At 40.8% G+C, this 19,597-nt stretch overlaps 3 protein-coding genes across 6 annotated transcripts in view; 1 reads left to right on the top strand and 2 right to left on the bottom strand.

Moving 5' to 3' along the window:
* Nucleotides 1-3,118, bottom strand: part of LOC134212328 (uncharacterized) — a 59,421-nt gene extending 56,303 nt beyond the window's left edge. For 2 of the 3 annotated variants that reach the window (XM_062690079.1, XM_062690078.1), the window contains exons 1-3: nt 2,975-3,118; nt 2,559-2,912; nt 551-1,548 (exon numbers count right to left, since the gene is read on the bottom strand). In XM_062690079.1, coding sequence (XP_062546063.1) covers nt 557-1,548; nt 2,559-2,892 — 1,326 coding nt within the window. In that variant the 5' untranslated portion in view covers nt 2,893-2,912; nt 2,975-3,118 and the 3' untranslated portion in view covers nt 551-556. Of the gene's footprint in view, nt 1-550; nt 1,549-2,558; nt 2,930-2,974 lie in introns of those variants that run through there. The other variant, XM_062690080.1, reaches the window with a different exon arrangement.
* Nucleotides 3,119-5,840: 2,722 nt separating this feature from the next.
* LOC134216443 (uncharacterized) overlaps nt 5,841-19,597 on the top strand; it is a 40,587-nt gene continuing 26,830 nt past the window's right edge. The window contains exons 1-3 of one of the 2 annotated variants that reach the window (XM_062695328.1): nt 5,841-5,995; nt 6,052-6,435; nt 13,642-13,955. In XM_062695328.1, coding sequence (XP_062551312.1) covers nt 5,928-5,995; nt 6,052-6,435; nt 13,642-13,720 — 531 coding nt within the window. In that variant the 5' untranslated portion in view covers nt 5,841-5,927 and the 3' untranslated portion in view covers nt 13,721-13,955. Of the gene's footprint in view, nt 5,996-6,051; nt 6,440-13,641; nt 13,956-19,597 lie in introns of those variants that run through there. The other variant, XR_009980672.1, reaches the window with a different exon arrangement.
* On the bottom strand, nt 13,541-15,459 carry LOC134216444 (uncharacterized). Its single transcript, XM_062695330.1, has 2 exons — nt 14,044-15,459; nt 13,541-13,983 (listed from the first exon to the last, which is right to left on the bottom strand). Exon 1 carries the CDS (start codon nt 14,709-14,711, stop codon nt 14,265-14,267), a length of 447 nt encoding a protein of 148 aa, XP_062551314.1. The 5' UTR covers nt 14,712-15,459; the 3' UTR covers nt 13,541-13,983; nt 14,044-14,264.

Genomic DNA, 19,597 nt, shown 5'->3' with positions numbered 1-19,597 from the left:
GGCACAATATTTCTTTGCTACTACAGTCAAACCTCCATGAGTCGATGTTCTATGACTCGATATCGACTCATGGAAGCAAATTATTCCATATCAAAAAATATTTTCTGGGTTACTGTGATGGTCCCTCGAAAGAGCTTTCCAAAGATTTCCTATTCCACATCTCGATATTTCCATGAGTCGATGGTCCCTTCAATATCGACTCATGGAGGTTTGACTGTATTAGTAGGTACATACGACACTATGTGTCTCCAAGCCTCATATAAAAAAGTTTACTTTTGGAGTGGAATGATAGCATTTTGGTACAGTACGAGAAAAGCAAAACAAAACAATGTACGATACAAGAATTAAACATTTCCCACCGAAAATTTCCAAGACCGGACCGGGAATCGAACCCAGCCACCTTCAGCATGGTCTTGCTTTGTAGCCGCGCATCTTATCGCACGATTAAGAAAGCCCCAATACTATCCAGTATAAAAATCATATCATTGCAATGTTATAGCAAGGAATAGTTCGGATCAATAACTATTGCGATGTATACAACTAGACCTACCTTTATTTAGGAATCATCCATATCCGAACGCGGTGAAGACTTAGGACTTTTAAGTTGACCGTCGATCTCATCGAGGTCGTTTTCCTCTTCCGAAACAGATGAAGACTTTGTCTTCAATATCGTATCCTTCGACTTTGATAAAGCCTTTTGGCTCACCGCAGGGTTCGCGCTAACGAATTCGATATCCTCTATCCGCAATCGACGCTGTAGAATCCACTGATAGAATGCAAATTTTTCCCAATCGTTCTTTATCAAATCAACTGGAACGTTATTATGTACTACCGGTTGGAGCAGTTCAGCAAAGTTATATTCCGATATTCGGTCACCGTTGATCTTCTTCCACTGAAACAGTGCCTCTCGCAGCTTCTCCACCAGGTAGATCGTGGTCAGTGTTTTTGGTGCGAAGTATTTTTTGTCGTAGTTGAAACTCTCGTCCGGATTAAACGCCACTAAACTGATACCGAGCAACCGGCATGCTTGCCATAGCTGGAACGACACATTCGGTCTGGTTCCATCCACGAACAGAACGACTGGAAGTTTCATTTGGTTTAATATCAAATATTTGTAGAATACTTTGGTGATATAATTGTGGAATGTAGTATGCGTCGAAGTTCCGTTTGGACTACTTCCGTATCCATAGAACAGCGGTACCGTAGCGGCAAGGTCCACTGGAATAGTTCCATCGTGTGCATAAATAATAGTAGGAAATGCAAATCTGCCACTCGCTGATGTTATGATGCCCGTTGTTATTAATTCTGCTTTGCTGGTCGGATTTTCGCCGGCAAGATAGTTGTGAAAAGTTGAACAAAGAGCAAATTTGACTTCGTTGTATCTGAAAACACGCGAAGGGTCGTTGAAAACGTCAAGACAGTCCAAATGTTGGAAGGCTGCTTCGTAGCACTTCAATTGGGAAATTGTGGGCGCATCATCCATGTCCACTCGTAGATATGCTGTGACTTGAGGATGTCGCTTGTAGAATCCTCTTATCCAACTAGTGGCTGAAATGACAAACAAGATAGAAAATTGCTTGATATTAGAGGAGCATGGATGCTGAATCTGAACCACGGACGATTTTTTTCCTTTCTATAGAAATTTTGGATATATGCTCATTCCATCCAAGGATGTTACCGATCATTTAGTAATCTGGGTTTGATCATTAAGTAGTTTATCAAAAACTCATTCCAGAAGCTGAATTTCAAAATGTGTTGTATGGTGGACTTCGAGTGCGAAGGTTTTTCTACAACTCTGCCTAATGGTTCGTTGTTTGAATTCCACTAATAACGGAGGTAAGGCGCTTAGTTTAGGTTACTGGATCTAGCGCTATAACTCCGTTATTTGTAGAATTCAATCAACGAACCATTAGGCAGAGTTGTAGAAAAACCTTCGCACTCGAAGTCCACCAACAACACATTTCGAAATTCAGCTTCTGGGATTTGTTATTGATAAACTACTAAATCGAACCCAGATTACTAAATGATTGGTAAAATCCTTCATCTAGCAAACATTAATATATTTAACTATAAACTATAAACTGATAACTGATGTAAGCCATTAATACAATACAATAGTATTGATTTAGACAGTCCATTAACATCACTTCTTCTTAGGTAAAAGGGTGAAAAGCATTTCCCAGCAGCCGAAAAATGCCCAATAAGTTAGTTTCGAATACCAAGGAATGGAAGGAATATTAATTTTATTTTGGTTCCACATCAAGATGTGTTTTATATGAATTACATTAATTTTAAAGGTTCGCAAATCGGCCAGTAATCTGTTCATGAGTTATATCATCACAAAGCAACTCATGTCTATATAAAAGTAAGATAAATTAATAATTCAATTGCTCACAGACACTTACAGACAGACTAATAAATTAAGTGTGTACAATGTACTGTACATGTACACAGCAATATTGGTAGTTGATGCTTTATTAAAAACAATAGCCTGCTAGTACAAAAGTTTCAACCAGGTCACGGAAGGATGATCTCAATTAAAATACGCAGATACTCACATAAATTCTTAGCCTTTTGTTTGCCTTTGCGTGGGTAATTATCTAGAAACCAACGAGCTGTTTCCAAAAGTTCGCCGGATTTACAAAACAGACCCTTTTGGAACATGTCTCTGGTCCACTCCACCATCGTCTGCTCCTCGTCATCGGTGAATGTCAGTGCTGGACCGGTTTTACTCTTTCGATCGCGATCCTCGTTATAGCTAGACAGCGTTGAGCGAGGAACTCCGAAATGTATAGCTGCCTTGAATAAACTCATCTTGCCTTGGTCCACCGCTTCAAGAGCTTTGAATAAGTTCTCCCGCGCGTATTGGCGAGTTTTCCGTTCTCTGGGCATCTCGTGTGATTAATGTGGTACTAAATAAGAACGTTTGCTGTAAATTAGAGGATATTATATAAATAGACATTTGTATACATACCCGCGTTTAAAAAAAAACTTTAATATTTTGTGGGTTACGAAAAAACCACTATTTTAACAAATTAATTTGTAATCCTAAAATTTTGTTAAACATCCGCCGATCTGCCGCAAGCTTGTAAACAAAACAAAAAAGGGTCATCTTCAAAATACGCCACATAACCAGTGTGGCCAGGTTATGTTTCTGATAAAAATCTGTATGGGCCTTTTTACGAGACGTTTAAAAACAGCTGATTTCATCGTCAATTGACAGTTCTTCTATGAAAGTGACAGCTTCGGACTTGCAGGCCTGTTCAGCGGTTGTAAACAAGTGCAGGCTCGGCAGTGTCACATGAAAAGGCTTATTGGCGATAGGCCTTTTCATGTGACACTGCCGAGACTGCACTTGTTTACAACCGTTTAGAAAAATATTGCACGGGGAAGCAAACGGAAATTTTTTTAAAACTCTTCTCAAAAATTCTAGAAGCGAAGGAAAGTAGTAGAAAGAAACCCGTATAAAAATGTACCATAGAGCTTATCGAACAAACAATACATGTTTGATTTATTCTATGGTAAACAATACATTCAATGGTATGTGTATTGTTTTGAAATTTAGTATCAAAATTGTATTACTGTTTTACAGTGAGGTTATAGTACAATATATGGTTTCAATTTGTGCTAATGTATTTCTAATGTATTGTAACAGATTAGCTCATACATAGTATCTAATTTTGGAGTTTTTATTTTAGCACAGACAAACAGACATAACACTCGTTAAATTTCCATCGTTCACTGATTTACTAGTCAATTCCACACGTAAAAAAATTTAATGTTGTTTATCATTAATACAGTATACCCCCGCTGATCCGACAAATGTATGGCCGGACTATCGGGGTTTCTCTCGTTAATCCGACTGTCAGATCCATACAAATGAACCAAAATAAAATCACAGCACAAATTTGAAAACTGACAGCATAATGTGTTTAAATGGGTGTTGATACTTTTTAATCCGGAAAATTCCGAATTAGCGAGATCCGGACTAACGAGTCGTTGGACTAGCGAGGTCCGGATAAGAGGGGGGGATACTGTATTTCTAATACTTTTTTGCCAAAGCAGGCGCTTAATGACATGTATAAGAAAAAGCTTATACAACACATTAGTCACATACATTCGGAAACTTATACTTTTTATTAACTTATGAAAGTTATTAGCTTTTTTGATATGGGATCATTCATTAGGTGGCATATTGTCGCGCTTATCTTTTTCTAGAATGCTGCGGCGGTCTTACACGCTAACCTGGACCTACCCAGAATTATGTCAAAGTGACCCAAATTCAGCAAAACCGTGGTTACTCTAATTTGGGTTCGGGTACCTAAACTCAAATCTGGGTAACAGTACAAGCGAAAAAATCTGGGTATCCGGTACCCAGCTCTTTTCGCTCCAGAATATTGTTAATGTATAAAAAATGTTAAAAAATACAGTTTCCCCCAACGTATATCATTTGCCAGCTGTGCCGACAATGCTCCACCATGATAAATTTAACCATTCTTACCTTATTTGGCTGCATACAACGAAAAATTCCAACATTTTCTTCGGAATGCAACGTTGGCGCCATGTTGCTGTATCCGAAAATGTTTAAGTCCCCATGCATTTACCCAGATTTCGGGTTCGTCTGACTCATATCCATTTTGTTGACATACCCAGATTTTGACAACCGCTAATATCGAAAAAATCCGGGTAGCATCGACCCGGCCGCTGGGTTGTTTCAGATTAGCGTGTACACTCGCAGGCTCGACTGCGAAGGTAATCGTCAAGATAGCCGCCGTGTTAAAAGATAGGGGATCGTTCAAAAATTACGTCCATCGTTTTTCGGCATTTTCAACCCCCTCCCCCCCTCTTGTCACAATCTGTCACAAATCACTGACCCCCTCCCTCCCCCTGTACGTACAACTGTAATTTATATAATGCTTCGTCTTCTTCGTACACTATTTTTACAAGAAATTTAGTGAGAACTAACTCCCTCAATAGCAAATTTAAAGCTTTTTTTTGCTAATTAACTTGTTACTAAAATGTTATTAGGTACTTTTTCTTGCCGGACGTAACACAAGAGGGGACCCCCCCTCTCCCCCTGTCACAAACTGTAACAAATTCTAGATCCCCCCCTCAAACCATGGACGTAATTTTTGAACAACCCCTAGGCAGAATTTTCCTGCTCAAAACAAAACCACGTGCTTTTCGCGAAATGACAGCAGTGTTCGATTGTATTAGTGAGAGGCAACCGGAGTCACTGAGTACATGGAGAGTGTTTATCATGGCAAGTGCATACGGTGGGTGAGATTTTTATCGACTCTGTTGTGTTTAGTGACCGTTGCGATTACCTGAGAAGCAAGCAGCAGGAAGCCGCAGTATTCTATTTTATCTCGAGATGCATAATAATGAAGACTATAAGTATTTTCGAATGGTTTTTTGCCAAAACATATAAGGTTATTTTTTTACGTGCATTAGTTGGCCAATCGATAACTCGTGGCGCGCGCATCGGATTTGGTCTAGTTTGACGTTTACTCACTACCGCCATCTGGTTTGTGATTTGCCCAACTAACTGAAATCAACAGATGTCGTTACTGTTTGAACGACGATGGATTTGATGAGCAAATGTTCAATGTGTTATGTCTGTTTGTCTGTGATTTTAGTCTGATGGTGTAACTCAAGAAAACTAGATCCAATATGTATTCCTGATGAAGGCCGTTTAGCAGGGGGGTAGACACTTGAATCATTTTTCGAATCAAACAGAAGATTTTAAAAAAATCAAAAAGATTTAAAATGATTCGGCGGGATGAATCTTTTTTTTTATAAATATTTCTCGCCTCGATGATGTTTTTTTCAGTGTGGCGAGATTGTCTGTTAAGAAAAAAAAAACATAAACAACACACCAGTTCGTCGGTGATTGCGACGGTTATTTTCCCCGGAATTGCCGCAGGATGCCAAGCTGTTGTATGAGGAAGCGCATCAGCTCATCCCAATCGCTTCTGGAAATCGGAATTAAGTGGTAAGGTAAGAAAATCTAAAAACAGTATGCACCTTAAAACAACCTTTATTTTTCAGGATCAGTATGAGCGACGATTCAAAGTTGGCGACCTTCCCCACTTTGAAGGTGGATACCGTTCTATGGGAACGGTTCCACATTTTCATTTATATTCAGCTTACATCTAAACAGACAACACTGAATAAACAAATAGCCGCCACTATAAAAGGTTCGAAGCATCATCTCTCCATCCTCGGTTGCGCCCCACGCTCGTCAAATCGATTTACACTTGGTTCGCCCACCAAGCTCGCTGTGCTCCATGCCTTTTTGTACCTGCCGGGTCGGAAGCGAAAACCATGTTTACAGTGTTGCTGTCCGGCATCTTTGCAACTGCCCTGCCCATCGTACCCTTCCAGCTTTAGCACCGTTCCTCTGCACACCGCCAAAGATGGTCCTAAGCACGTGTAAGTAAGTAATCCCTCATGTGCTGCTAAAATCTTTCACGATTTGACTGTGGAATACTGCCGTGAATCGCATATTTGTCCCATATGAATAGGAAACCCAGCAAAGATGGGACAGATATGCGATTCACGGCAGAATATAATTGTAATTGTAATTTCGATGAATATATAGAAAATATAGATAAATAATATAGAAATTTCCATCAGAGCCTTGCAAATCTGCAGGAGGCAATCAACAATTAGAACGTTTTACAATGACAAATATCATCCCAGCGGGAAATCCGATCCTTTTCCAAGCGGCCAATATTCCTTTGTTCGTGTACACATGTATCCGTTTCTATACATCACGTCCATTTGAGCATATCAAAAAGACTTCGCTGGGAGTTGAGCATATTATCGGATACCCTACGGATACCAGGGTGTCAAATTGAATCCCTCAGTAGATTAAAATAGAATATTTCAGGAATACCTGATAACATTCTTCATGGATTTTTAATTGAATCATCCTGCGGGTCTAATGAGATGTTTTAAGGAATTCACATAGTGAAATCAACTTTAAACTCCCAATGGAATTGTTCAGGGTTTGCAATGAAATCCTTTAAAGACGCCGAATAGAGTTCACAAGGTTTTCCGATTAAATGCTTAAGAAATTTAAATAAAAGAAAAGATAGAAACACCGTCTTCGATCATGGGTCGCGCAGACTGAATACGTAACACCTAGCATTAGACAACGGACACAACACCCAGTGGACCAGTGGAGAATTTTTCGCTTTACGAAAAGTTTTCTTCTCACTAGGGCGGGAATCGAACCCACACACAGCACACAAATGCACCCAGACAAACGACGCCGCTAATAGTACGGCCGTGAAGCCCACAATTCCAAAATACATAGAATCCTGTAGTGATTCCAGTTGTAATCCACCGAAGATTTCAAATGCAATTATCTAGAAATCCAAAAGAATCCTTCAGGAATTTCAAATAGAACCCTTTACAAAAACAGATATTCTGAGCGCAAATAATCCTTTATGGATTCTACTTGATTCCTTCATGGACTCGTCGCACCAGCTGCGAGGCGGCAATTTCCCAGTTGGGGATGTAATACCAACGAAGAGGAAGAAGGATTGCATAGAGTTTTCCAGAAGACTGAATAGAATAGAATCCTCCAGTGGTTCCGAATAGAACCCTAGAATTCTGTATTGATCCGACTGGAAATCTCCATTGATTAATAGGATCGGAGTTCTCCAGCGATTCCGAATGGAATTCCTTACGCATTCTGATTGGAAATCTTCCAATTTGAGTGGAATCCTTGAGGTAACCCGACAGGACTCCTCCATGGAAGATAACGATCCAGTGCATGATCATCTGTATTTATTATTCAAATCCTTTCAAATTCCGAATAAAATCCGTATACATACGTGAATGCATATGGAACTTTTACAGGGTAACTGGAATCCACCAGGGTTTCCCAATTCTTAATGGAAATCTCCTGTGATTCCCGGCGATACCCAATGGAATCCATCAGGGATGGCTGATAGAATCCTCCAGGGATTCTCGATGGAATGATCTGTGGAATCCTTTAAGGCTCCCTGTATAATCCTTCAGAGATGACCAAGGGATGGAAATTCTTTAGGGATTCTCAGCGGAATCCTTCGGTGATTCCCAATGGAATCCTTCAGGGATTCCCAATGTATTTCACAAGGAATTCCCTATGGAATCCTCCAGGGATTCCCAATGGAATACTTCAGTGGTGGCTGATAGAATCCTCCAGGGATTTCCGATTAAATGGTCTGTGGAATCCTTTAGGGCTCCCTGTACGATCCTTCACGGATGGGAATTCTTCAAGGATTCCCAGTGGAATGCTTCAGTGATTCCCAGCGGAATCCTTTAGTGTTTCCCAATGGAATCCTTCAGTGATTCCCAATGGAATCCTCCAGGGATTCCCAATGGAATCCTCCAGGGATTCCCAATGGAATCCTCCAGGGATTCCCAATGGAATCCTCCAGGGATTCCCAGTGGAATCCTCCAGGGATTCCCAGTGAAATCCTCCAGGGATTCCCAGTGGAATCCTTCAGGGAATCCCAGTAAAATTCTTCAGGGATTCCCAGTGGAATCCTTCAGGGATTCCCAGGGGATTCCTCCAGGGATTCCCAGGGGATTCCTCCAGGGATTCCCAGGGGATTCCTCCAGGGATTCCCAGGGGATTCCTCCAGGGATTCCCAGGGGATTCCTCCAGGGCTTCCCAGTGGAATCCTCCAGGGATTCCCAGTGGAATCCTCCAGGGATTCCCAGTGGAATCCTCCAGGGATTCCCAGTGGAATCCTCCAGGGATTGCCAGTGGAATCCTCCAGGTTTTCCCAGTGGAATCCTCCAGGGATTTCCAGTGGAATCCTCCAGGGATTTCCAGTGGAATCCTCCAGGGATTTCCAGTGGAATCCTCCAGGGATTTCCAGTGGAATCCTCCAGGGATTTCCAGTGGAACCCTCCAGGGATTTCCAGTGAAATCCTTCAGGGATTGAAATCTAGTGGAATCCCCCAGGGATTTCCAATGGATTCCCAGTGGAATCTTTCAAGGATTTCCGTGGAATCCTGCAGGGATTCCCAGCGGAATCCTTCAGGGATTGCCAGCGGAATCCTGCAGGGATTCCCAGCGTAATCCTTCAGGGATTCCCAATGGAATCCTCCAGGGATTCCCAATGGAATCCTCCAGGAATTCCCAATAAAATCCTCCAGAGATTCCCAATGGAATCCTCCAGGGATTTCTAATGGAATCCTTCAGGGTTTCCCAACGGAATCCTCCAGGGATTCCCAATGAAATCCCCCAGGGATTCCCAATAAAATCTTCCAAGGATTCCTAATGCAATCCTCCAGGGATTACCAATGGAACCCCTCGGGGATTCACAGTGGAATCCTTTGGGGATTCGCATTGGGAACCTTTGGAGATTCCCTGTGGAATTCTCCAGGTATTCATAGTGGAACTCTCCAATGACTTCTAGTGGAATCCTCCAGTGACTTCCAGTGGAATGCTCCAGGGATTTCCAATGGAATCCTCCAGCGATTTCCAGTGGAATCCTCTAGGGTTCACAGTGAATCCTCCAGGGATTGCCAGTAGAATGCTTCAGTGTTTCCCAATGGAATCCTCCAGGGATTCCCAATGGAATCCTCCAGGGATTCCCAATGGAATCCTCCAGGGATTCCCAATGGAATCCTCCAGGGATTCCCAATGAAATCCCCCAGGGATTCCCAATGAAATCTTCCAAGGATTCCTAATGGAATCCTCCAGGGATTACCAATGGAACCCCTCGGGGATTTGCATTACAAACCTTTGGGGATTCCCTGTGGATTTCTCCAGGGATTCATAGTGGAACTCTCCAGTGACTTCCAGTGGAATCCACCAGTGACTTTCAGTGGAATCCTTCAGGGATTTCCCGTGGAATCCTCCAGGGTTCACAGTGAATCCTCCAGGGATTCCCAGCAGAATCCTTCAGTGTTTCCAAATGGAATCCTTCAGGGATTGGAATCTAGTGGAATCCCCTAGGGATTCCCAGTGGAATCCTTCAAGGATTTCCGTGGAATATTTTAGGGATTCCCAGCGGAATCCTTCAGGGATTCCCATTGCATTTGGGATTCCCAGCGGAATCCTTCAGGGATTCCCAGCGGAATCCTTCAGGGATTCCCAGCGTAATCCTTCGGGGATTCCCAATAAAATCCTCCAGGGATTCCCAATGGAATCCTCCAGGGATTTCTAATGGAATCCTCCAGGGTTTCCCAATGGAATCCTCCAGGGATTCCCAATGGAATCCTCCAGGGATTCCCAATGAAATCCCCCAGGGATTCCCAATGAAATCTTCCAAGGATTCCTAATGGAATCCTCCAGGGATTACCAATGGAACCCCTCGGGGATTCACAGTAGAATCCTTTGGGGATTCGCATTGGAAACCTTTGGGGATTCCGTGTGCATTTCTCCAGGGATTCATAGTGGAAATCTCCAGTGACTTCCAGGGATTTTCAGTGGAATCCTCTAGGGTTCACAGTGAATCCTCCAGGGATTCCCAGTAGAATCCTTCAGTGTTTCCCAATGGAATCCTTCAGGGATTGGAATCTAGTGGAATCCCCCAGGGATTCCCAATGGATTCCCAGTGGAATCTTTCAAGGATTTCCGTGGATTCCTTCAGGGATTCCCAGCGGAATCCTTCAGGGATTCCCAGCGGAATCCTTCAGCGATTCCCAGCGTAATCCTTCAGGGATTCCCAATTGAATCACTGAAGGATTACGCTGGGAATCCCTGCAGGATTCCGCTGGGAATCCCTGAAGGACTCCGCTGGGAATCCCTGAAGGATTCCGCTAGGAATCCCAGAAGGATTCCGCTGGGAATCCCAGAAGGATTCCGCTGGGAATCCCAGAAGGATTCCGCTGGGAATCCCAGAAGGATTCCGCTGGGAATCCCAGAAGGATTCCGCTGGGAATCCCAGAAGGATTCCACGGAAATCCTTGAAAGATTCCACTGGGAATCCATTGGGAATCCCTGGGAAATTCCACTAGATTCCAATCCCTGAAGAATTCCATTGGGAAACACTGAAGGATTCTACTGGGAATCCCTGGAGGATTTACTGTGAACCCTTGAGGATTCCATTGGAAATCCCTGGAGGATTCCACTGGAAATCCCTGGAGGATTCCACTGGAAGTCACTGGAGGATTCCACTGGAAGTCACTGGAGAGTTCCACTATGAATCTCCAGGGATTCCCCCAGGGATATCCAATGGATTTCCAGTGGAATCTTTCAAGGATTTCCGTGGAATCATTCAGGGATTCCCAGCGGAATCCTTCAGGGATTCCCAGCTGAATCCTTCAGGGATTCCCAGCGGAATCCTTCAGGGATTCCCAGCGGAACCCTTCAGGGATTCCGAGCGGAATCCTTCAGGAATTCCCAGCGGAATCCTTCACGTCACTTCGTCAGCTCACACAATCTTGGGCAGAACATCGTCAGTCCACACGAAGCAGCCGTCAACGAGCATGCTAACAACATCCATTTGATTCCCAACGACTTCTCGGAGGAGTTGGAGATCTCAGCTGGCGAATTGACGGCCTATATCAAATCGTCGAAGAACATGAAGGCCCCAGGCTTCGACAGCATCCTGAATCTCGAGCTCAAACACATGAGTGCTCCGTTCTTTGAGCACCTCTCACTGATCTTTAATCAGTGTCTCCGGCTCAGCTACTTCCCATCGTCCTGGAAGACAGCGAAAGTCATCCCCATCCGGAAGCCTGGGAAGGATCCTTCCTCTCCCAAAAGTTATCGACCCATCAGCCTTCTCTCAGGGTTATCCAAGCTATTCGAAAAAGCTATTCATCACCGGTTACTTGAGTCTGCCGAAAATCTCAACATCTTGCTCGAGGAACAGTTTGGTTTCCGACGCGGTCGGTCAACTGTTCACCAACTGACCCGAGTTACCAACGTCCTCAGACGGAACAAGTTTGTCTCGAAAACATCCGCCATGGCCTTACTCGATGTCGAGAAGGCATTTGACAATGTATGGCATGATGGCCTCCAGAAGGCGGCATTCTGTCTCTGTTCGCAGATGACACATCCATCGTCTACAACGGTAGAGTGATCAGAGCGCTAGTGGCAAAACTCCAACGAGGCCTGGATGCCCTGACAGAGTACCTCACCAGCTGGAAGATCTGTATCAACGCGGCGAAGACCCAGGTCATCATTTTCCCCCACTCCAAATCCCCTAAACTTGTTCCGCCTGGGACTGTAAAATCATCCTCAATGGCACGACTGTGGAATGGGCCAATGAGGCCGACTACCTTGGCTTGACCCTCGACAGCAAGCTTATTTTCAGGCAACAGGTTGACAAAACGGTGACAAAGTGTAACGTCTTGTTGAAACTACTGTACCCTTTGATCAACCGCCGGTCGTCATTGTCCCTGAAAAATAAGCTTGCTGTCTACAAGCAAATCATCCTCCCTGTGATCGAATATGGCATGCCGGTCTGGGAGAGCTGCGCTAAAACCCACCACCTCAAACTTCAACGGGTCCAAAACAAATTCCTGAGGATGATCCTCAACACCCCTCCCAGGACAAGAACATCCGAGGTCCACCGTCTGGCCGGGATAAAAACCTTACATGAACGCTTTGGTGAGTGTAAAGAAAAGTTTAGGGTCCGTTGCTTGCACTCGGACCAAGAAGCGCTTAGGGCGCTAGTTCCAATCTAGGTTATCAAATTTTCATTGTAAATATTAGTGTACATAGTAGTTAGGTTATCAAATTTTAAAAAACACACTAGCGCCTCCTGAAGGCCGTCATGATACATTATATTTTAAAAGTTAAGTAGAAACATAGAAATAATAATAATAATAATAATTAAAATTGAAGTTGGAGGGCCAAGCCGGCCGATCACTGTACATGTCAAAAATAATTGTAGAACAAAAAATGTGTAAATAAAGAAGAATTTTACTACTACTACTACTCATAAATAAAAACGCGATATGTATTCCTACACGGTTAGATGACTTTACCCATTAATGGGTACTATGTTATTGTTGATATTATTCCCACCGTGAAAAATTCACCCATTTTCTTGAAAAAGCGCCACTACCCATTTTAATGGGTAGTGGCGCTTTTTCAAGAAAATGGGTGAATTTTTCACGGTGGGAAAAATATCAACAATAAAATAGTACCCATTAATGGGTAAAGTCATCTAACCGTGTATAGTATTGTTAGGTTTAGGGAGTTTTGTTTCTATTCGCCCCATTTTACGGTACTAGAAATCCAAACGGCCATCAAAACATCCAATCACATCCCAAAAAGTCCCGAGAGTCGATCGCATCAACCGAGAAGCTCAAGGCTGACACTCGCTCAACTATTGGATCCTCTTTTTCGCAATATTCTAGGTACCGTAATTTTCACGCTCAACTGATTATCTTAATATCTTAATAAAGGTTCTCCAAGTTCTATGGATTGATTCTTAATGCCAAGAATAAGTAAGGTGCCCTGAAACGCGAAGGACCTCTGCTTTTTGGAGGCACCGTACAATGCCTTCCTGTGCAGCACAACATTGATATTCGAATATGAAAAATATATGGCATCTTTATACAAATTATTTCCAATCCTTTATATTGACAATTCAATTATAAATTAAAACCATTGTACCATTGGTACTTCGCGTACCTGAAGGAATAAAATAGACTCCATCTCGCGGTTCTCAGCCTCTTTCCCAGCAACGCCTATCTCTACCTCCCCGTGGTGCTGGTCGGGGTACGAGCAATCTCAAGGAGCATCGGGTAACCAACCCCGGTGGGAACTATGGTTGTACGGTGGCAGGGAACGTGGAAGGGAGTTTGCTCCTCTCTTGGGTGCAAATCTGAACGAGCGTCTGTTCTCCATGTTAGAAGCGGCTCACAACAGCATCTGTTCCCCAGGGGCAGCTGATCGTCGTCCGAGTGCCAGCGAGGGACTGTATACAAAATTTCGCAGAATAGTTCACCGGAAAGTTAGGTGGAATGGCCCTCAGAAACTTGGGGAGTTTGTGTCAGGCCCAGCTAGCCACCCTAAAAACAATCAATGAATAATCAGCAAGAGAATAATATATGCCATTTAATCAAACTTACCATTAATCATTTCATTCATCATCTGATGTTGCTTAAAATCGTCGAGCCTTGACTGTCCATGGTTTAGGAGAAACTCTTCGGTTTATTCTGCAGAAGCTGCAGGTTAGTTAGATTTTCCGCTGATAAATATTCGTTGTTATGCTTTTGCTGATGCAGCTCGCTAACCGGAAGTCCGCATGCACTGCTCGCCGTCGTGGTAAAACTGTTGGACCTTCGGATTTTTAGCAGGCCGTTTCCATCCATATCGAAGTCTCCAATAGGAGGAACTCGGTCGAAGTTGCTACGGCAGCTGCAGCGCGGGCCAGATAGTTGAACTCCTCTTCGTTATCGTAATCACAATCGTAGTCAAATATTTCGGTTCCATTTTTGCTGAAGCGCAGATGATTATCGTCACTCGAGTCCAGATCCGAGAGCACCACGGTGTGGCCACCGAGACCGCCGCCACCGTTCATGTTCAAACTGCCGTCATTAGCACTGCTTCCCAGGAACCCACCAGAGGCTTGACTAGAAGATGCAATCAGCTGATGTTTGCTGGAGTTGTTGGTCGCGGTGCCGGCACTGCTGCTATTCCCAGTGGATTTATTGCTAACCTGCGTGGGTGTTTTACTAAATGTTACCGGCACGAATACCGATATCCTGAACGGCACTGCCGGAACTCCCATTGCCATCTCCGATCACGATGGTGCTGCTTCCGCTTACACTGCTCCCGCTGCCACCACCCTCCTACCACATCCGTGCACCAGTCCAAATTGGCCAGCAGTTTGGTGGTTTTCAGCAGCTGCGAGGAAATGCTATCGGGACAGGAACTAGAGCTGGAACTGCTGCTGCCGACTTGGCTGAGACTCTGCTGCGACTTGGACACACACACGAGTTTTGGGATCTTCCAGGTTGACCACTTTCATGAGCTTCAAGTGTTTTCCTCTTGAAGATAGGTGACGTGAGGGAGCGGCAACAGAATCAGCGTCATCGTCTTGAACGTACTATATCGTCTATTTCTTCTTCAGTTCTTAAGCCATGATGATTCAGGGCCTTTTGTGATACGTATATGTACAGCATCGGATTCGTTCCCTTTCGGGGTCCGAAAGTGGCGTTGTTCTACTGCAATTTATAGAGGGACAAGAACTTGTTTCGTTACCGTAAAATCATTCCTGTTTCGATGAACAATACTTCTGTAGTCCGTGGTACTGCTGGTGTACTATCGTTGGGATGGTGTTCCGGCAGGATTTTGCACTAGCACGACGGATTGCGAGTAGAGCCTGGATATGCTGTGATCACTGTTGACGCCATAGCAGTCCATCGAACGTAAGGGATTCCGTTTGTTGCTGCTGGTGTTTCTCCGCCGTAAAATGTAGGATACGACGGTGTTCCGGCAGCAAAATCTGCTACCTAGCAGTCAAACTACAGATTCCTTCCTGTGCTGATGTTTTTTTTTTTTTTTTTTTTTTTTCTTCTGGTATATGGCACAGACCTGTTTGGTCCATATTTGCCAAGTGTCAAATTGGATAAAGTTATGAAACATTTGAAATTACCGTTTCGCGATTAAAACTTTTTGATTGCTTTCTTAATGAATGGTGCGTATCTCGTCTGCAACAGTAGAATCCGATATTGAAGTAATTGCATTGAATCTCGTTCAAACATTGATCTTTGCTTCACTAATAAATCCTGCCAGTTGAATATAATCATTTAAGTTTTTATTCTTTAAGAGCTGTTTCAAATCAATTTTATTCACGAGAACGGGAAATTTAGCCCTTAAAGTTGTGAGTTTGACGCAGTCATAGAGAATATGGTGAAGATTATCTTGAGTATTACAGTATGTACAAAGGTCTGATCTAATTAGTTTCCATTTAGCTAATCTGTCTTTAGTCGCGGTATGAAATGTCCTTATTCTATTGATTATGATAGTATCTGTAGTAGACATGGGAATATTCTTAAACCAAGGTGTTAGTTCTATTGAGTTCATAATTTGGTAATGTTGTTTGCCTTTCTCCAATGATAAAGTGTTATATTCTTGATTCCATTCGGAAAAAAAGATCCGATTTGAATTTTAACAAGCAGTCGCCTAAAGTGAGCGCATAGTTTTCAGGAGTATGTCTATTGATGCCTAATTTAGCAGCTGTATCTGCTCTATCATTTCCTGTTAAATTAATGTGACCTGGAATCCATTGAATGACTATTTCATTAAAGTTGTTGTAATGTGTCAAAGTTAAAAGTTTATCTATTAAGTAATTGTCTGAGTTTGAATTTGTTAATTTAATGCAACTGCTCTGTGAATCTGTTAAAATGACTATTTTTGTTTGATCTATACTTATTGCATATTCTATTGCTTCTATGATAGCTACTAATTCTGCATTCATTATTGAGAAAGCTGAGTGAAGTTTAAAGCTATATGAAGTTTTGTTTTCCTCATCATAGAAACCAAAACCTACACCTTGACTTGTTTTAGAACCATCTGTGAAAATTTTAAAATGAGAAAGATAGTTATCTTGTATCAACTTTTGAACTAGAAACTTTTGCATTGAAATTGGGGTGTTAGTTTTGTTTAAATTGGGAATTGAAGTTTTTATTTTTATTTTATTATGTTCCATTGTGTCTGTTGTATGAATTGAGGAGTATTTACATTGGAGAATATGAAAATTGTTTATTGAAGCTATTTTTTCAATGTATGATGTAAATTTTGGTTCCTCATCTGAGGTTATTAGATCTAAAAGCTTGTTTGAAATCGGACTATTTTTATGATACAACGTTTTAAGAATTTCTTTGAAGGCCAAGTATTGTGCTCTGTACTTTAGTGGAAGTTCACCAGCTTCTGCATAAATGACATGGATGGGTGTTGATTGTAGGTATCTTAAACTGGTCCTGATTGATAGGTTTTGTACTTTTCTATTCTATTAAAATCTGTTTTGCAAGCTGAAGCGTAAATGGAAATACCGTAATCTAGAACTGATCTTACTATGGAATTGTTGATTTTTTGTAAAGTTGCAGGATGGCACCCTCCTTTCTTTCTACTCAACATTTTGAGAATATTGGCTTTGTTTATGGTTTCAGTTATGTGTGTTTTGAAATTGAGTTTATGGTCGATCCAAATACCTAAATATTGATGAACATTTTTGATTTCTATAGGGTTGTTATTAATGTGTATAAATAAGTTATCCGGAGGGTTGTTAGCAAAGCAAATTGTACCTGATTTATTTGAATTTATTCTCATTCCTAGTAATTCAAATTCATTGTTTATTATGTTTAAAGATAAATTCATTTTATTACTAGCTATACAAAAATCGTCACCTTCTATTACTAACTTGAAGTCATCAGCAAATTGTATTAGGAAACCTTCTATGGCAACTGCATGAAGTTTAGAAGTATAAATATTGAACAAAATTGGAGACAAAGGACATCCCTGAGGAAGTCCTTTATTAGTCTATCTTTCCAATATCGTTCCATCATTAAGAGTTAAGGTAATTTTTCTTTGTTTTAAGTACATATAAAGCCAGTTTATTATTTCAGGAGGAAAATTGTAATCTTTAAGTATATTTAGAAGTTTGGAAATATCTACATTATCGAAAGCTTTAGATAGGTCTAGAAATGTAACCATAACTATTTTTTTATTACTTTTTGCGCTATTTACAGAAGATATTAAATTATTTACACAATTTACAGAGGAAGTTTTTGTCTTAAAACCAAATGAAAATTCTGGAATAATTCTATTAGTATGAGTAAATTTCGTTAATTCTTTTTTTACTTTAAAATTTAATGCTTTAAGTAAAGTTGAAATAAGACAAATTGGCCTATATGAATTAGGGTCATTTTCTGGTTTACCGGGCTTTAGTATAGGTACACACTTTATTTTCAACCATTCCGTTGGAATTATTGAAGATGATAAGACATTGTTACAAATTTTCGCTATTTTTTGCAACAGTTCTGGAGTAAGATTTTTGAGAATTAAAAAAGAAATTTGATCTGGTCCTGGGGCAGAGCTATTTTTTTAGAATGAATAAAATTTAAAATATCAGAAAAGTTTATTGAAAGTTTATTTACAGTTGGCTGAATAGAATATTGGATGTCGTTCGAGATGTTAGGAAAATTTGTATCCATAAAACATGATGATAAATTTACATCATTCAGTAAAATTACACTATTTGGTTTAGAGAAACCACCACTTAATAGTTTAACAGTTGACCAAAGCTGTTTAATATTTAAGTCTGGGGTTAATAAATCGGTCATTTGATGGAAATATTTTCTTTTTTCTTTTCTAATTTTAGATTTTAAAATGCATCTTGCTTTTTTAAAATCTAAAAAATTTTCAAGTGTTAGATTGTTACAATAAATAGCGAGTTTTTGGTTTTTATCTTCTAATAGTTCCCGAATTTCTTGAGTCCACCATTTCTTTGGTTGAAATTTTGTGTTTGGTTTATATCTAGCCTCTGATATTTTTTGTTCAAAAATTTTAACAAGTTCATCAGGTGTATTAATGGTATTTGGATCAATCATATTCAAGTTATCTATTGCTTTCTTATTATTCGTAAGTTCTTTATGGTATGTATATTGTATGATAGCATTTATAATTTGAAAATTTATTATTTTATGATCTCCACAGATTTCTTCGTTCAAGACTTTCCAACTGGTATTTGGAGCAATATTGGATGAAACAAAAGTTAAATCAATTGCAGATGGCGTTGTGTTAGGAGGCTTTAACATAGTTGGTGATCCATCATTGATTGAAACAAGATCTCTATTTTCTATCATCTCAGCAATAAGTTCTCCTCTTAAACAAATTCTATTTGTACTGTTCCAAGCACCATTCCAAATTGCATGTTGTGCATTAAAGTCCCCAGCTAATATTGTACTAATATTCAGTCTGTCTATAAAATCAAATAATAATTTCAATGGGGATTTTATTTGATTATTGTTTATTGGATAAGGCGGGATATAAATTGAGATAAGTAAATATGGAATGGGAGTATTAAGGGTTTTTATGGCAATTGCTTCTATTGGATGCAGATCTGGTAGTTTCAGGATTTGAAAGCTTATTTCGTTTTGATTAAGAATCCTACTCCCCCGTAACCTTTGTCACGAGTTTTCTTAGGAAATTTGTAACCTGGAAATTTGAAATCTTCTGTTGGTTTCAACCATATTTCTGATAGGAAAGCTATATCTATTTTATGTAATTGAAGAAAGTTTATTAGTAAAGTCCGGTTTGCAGTGGGACGAATGCTATTTATATTGTTTTGGAGAATGTTTAAGTTTCTGAATTGGGCCATTTGTGTATTAACGTTCGGGAGGTTTTGAATTACGTAAAATTTCCGGATTGATGATATCATTCAGTTGCTGGCTGATAGTGATAAGTAAATTGTGATTATTAGTTTGATTGTTTTCTTCGTTTGACTTTGTAATATTTTTGAACTATTGATTCTTGGATTTCTTTTATTTTGGTTATGAGTTTGGTGACATTTAGTTGTTTAACTATTTCTACCTTAAGTTTGTTGACAATTTGGTCTAGTTCTGATTTTGTTATGTAATCCGTAGGCATCATGTTGTTTCTATTTTCTGTGTAGGAATT

Source organism: Armigeres subalbatus, chromosome 2, assembly GCF_024139115.2.
Source record: "Armigeres subalbatus isolate Guangzhou_Male chromosome 2, GZ_Asu_2, whole genome shotgun sequence".
Classification (NCBI taxonomy): domain Eukaryota; kingdom Metazoa; phylum Arthropoda; class Insecta; order Diptera; family Culicidae; genus Armigeres; species Armigeres subalbatus.
This window is presented reverse-complemented; position numbering and strand designations above follow the sequence as displayed.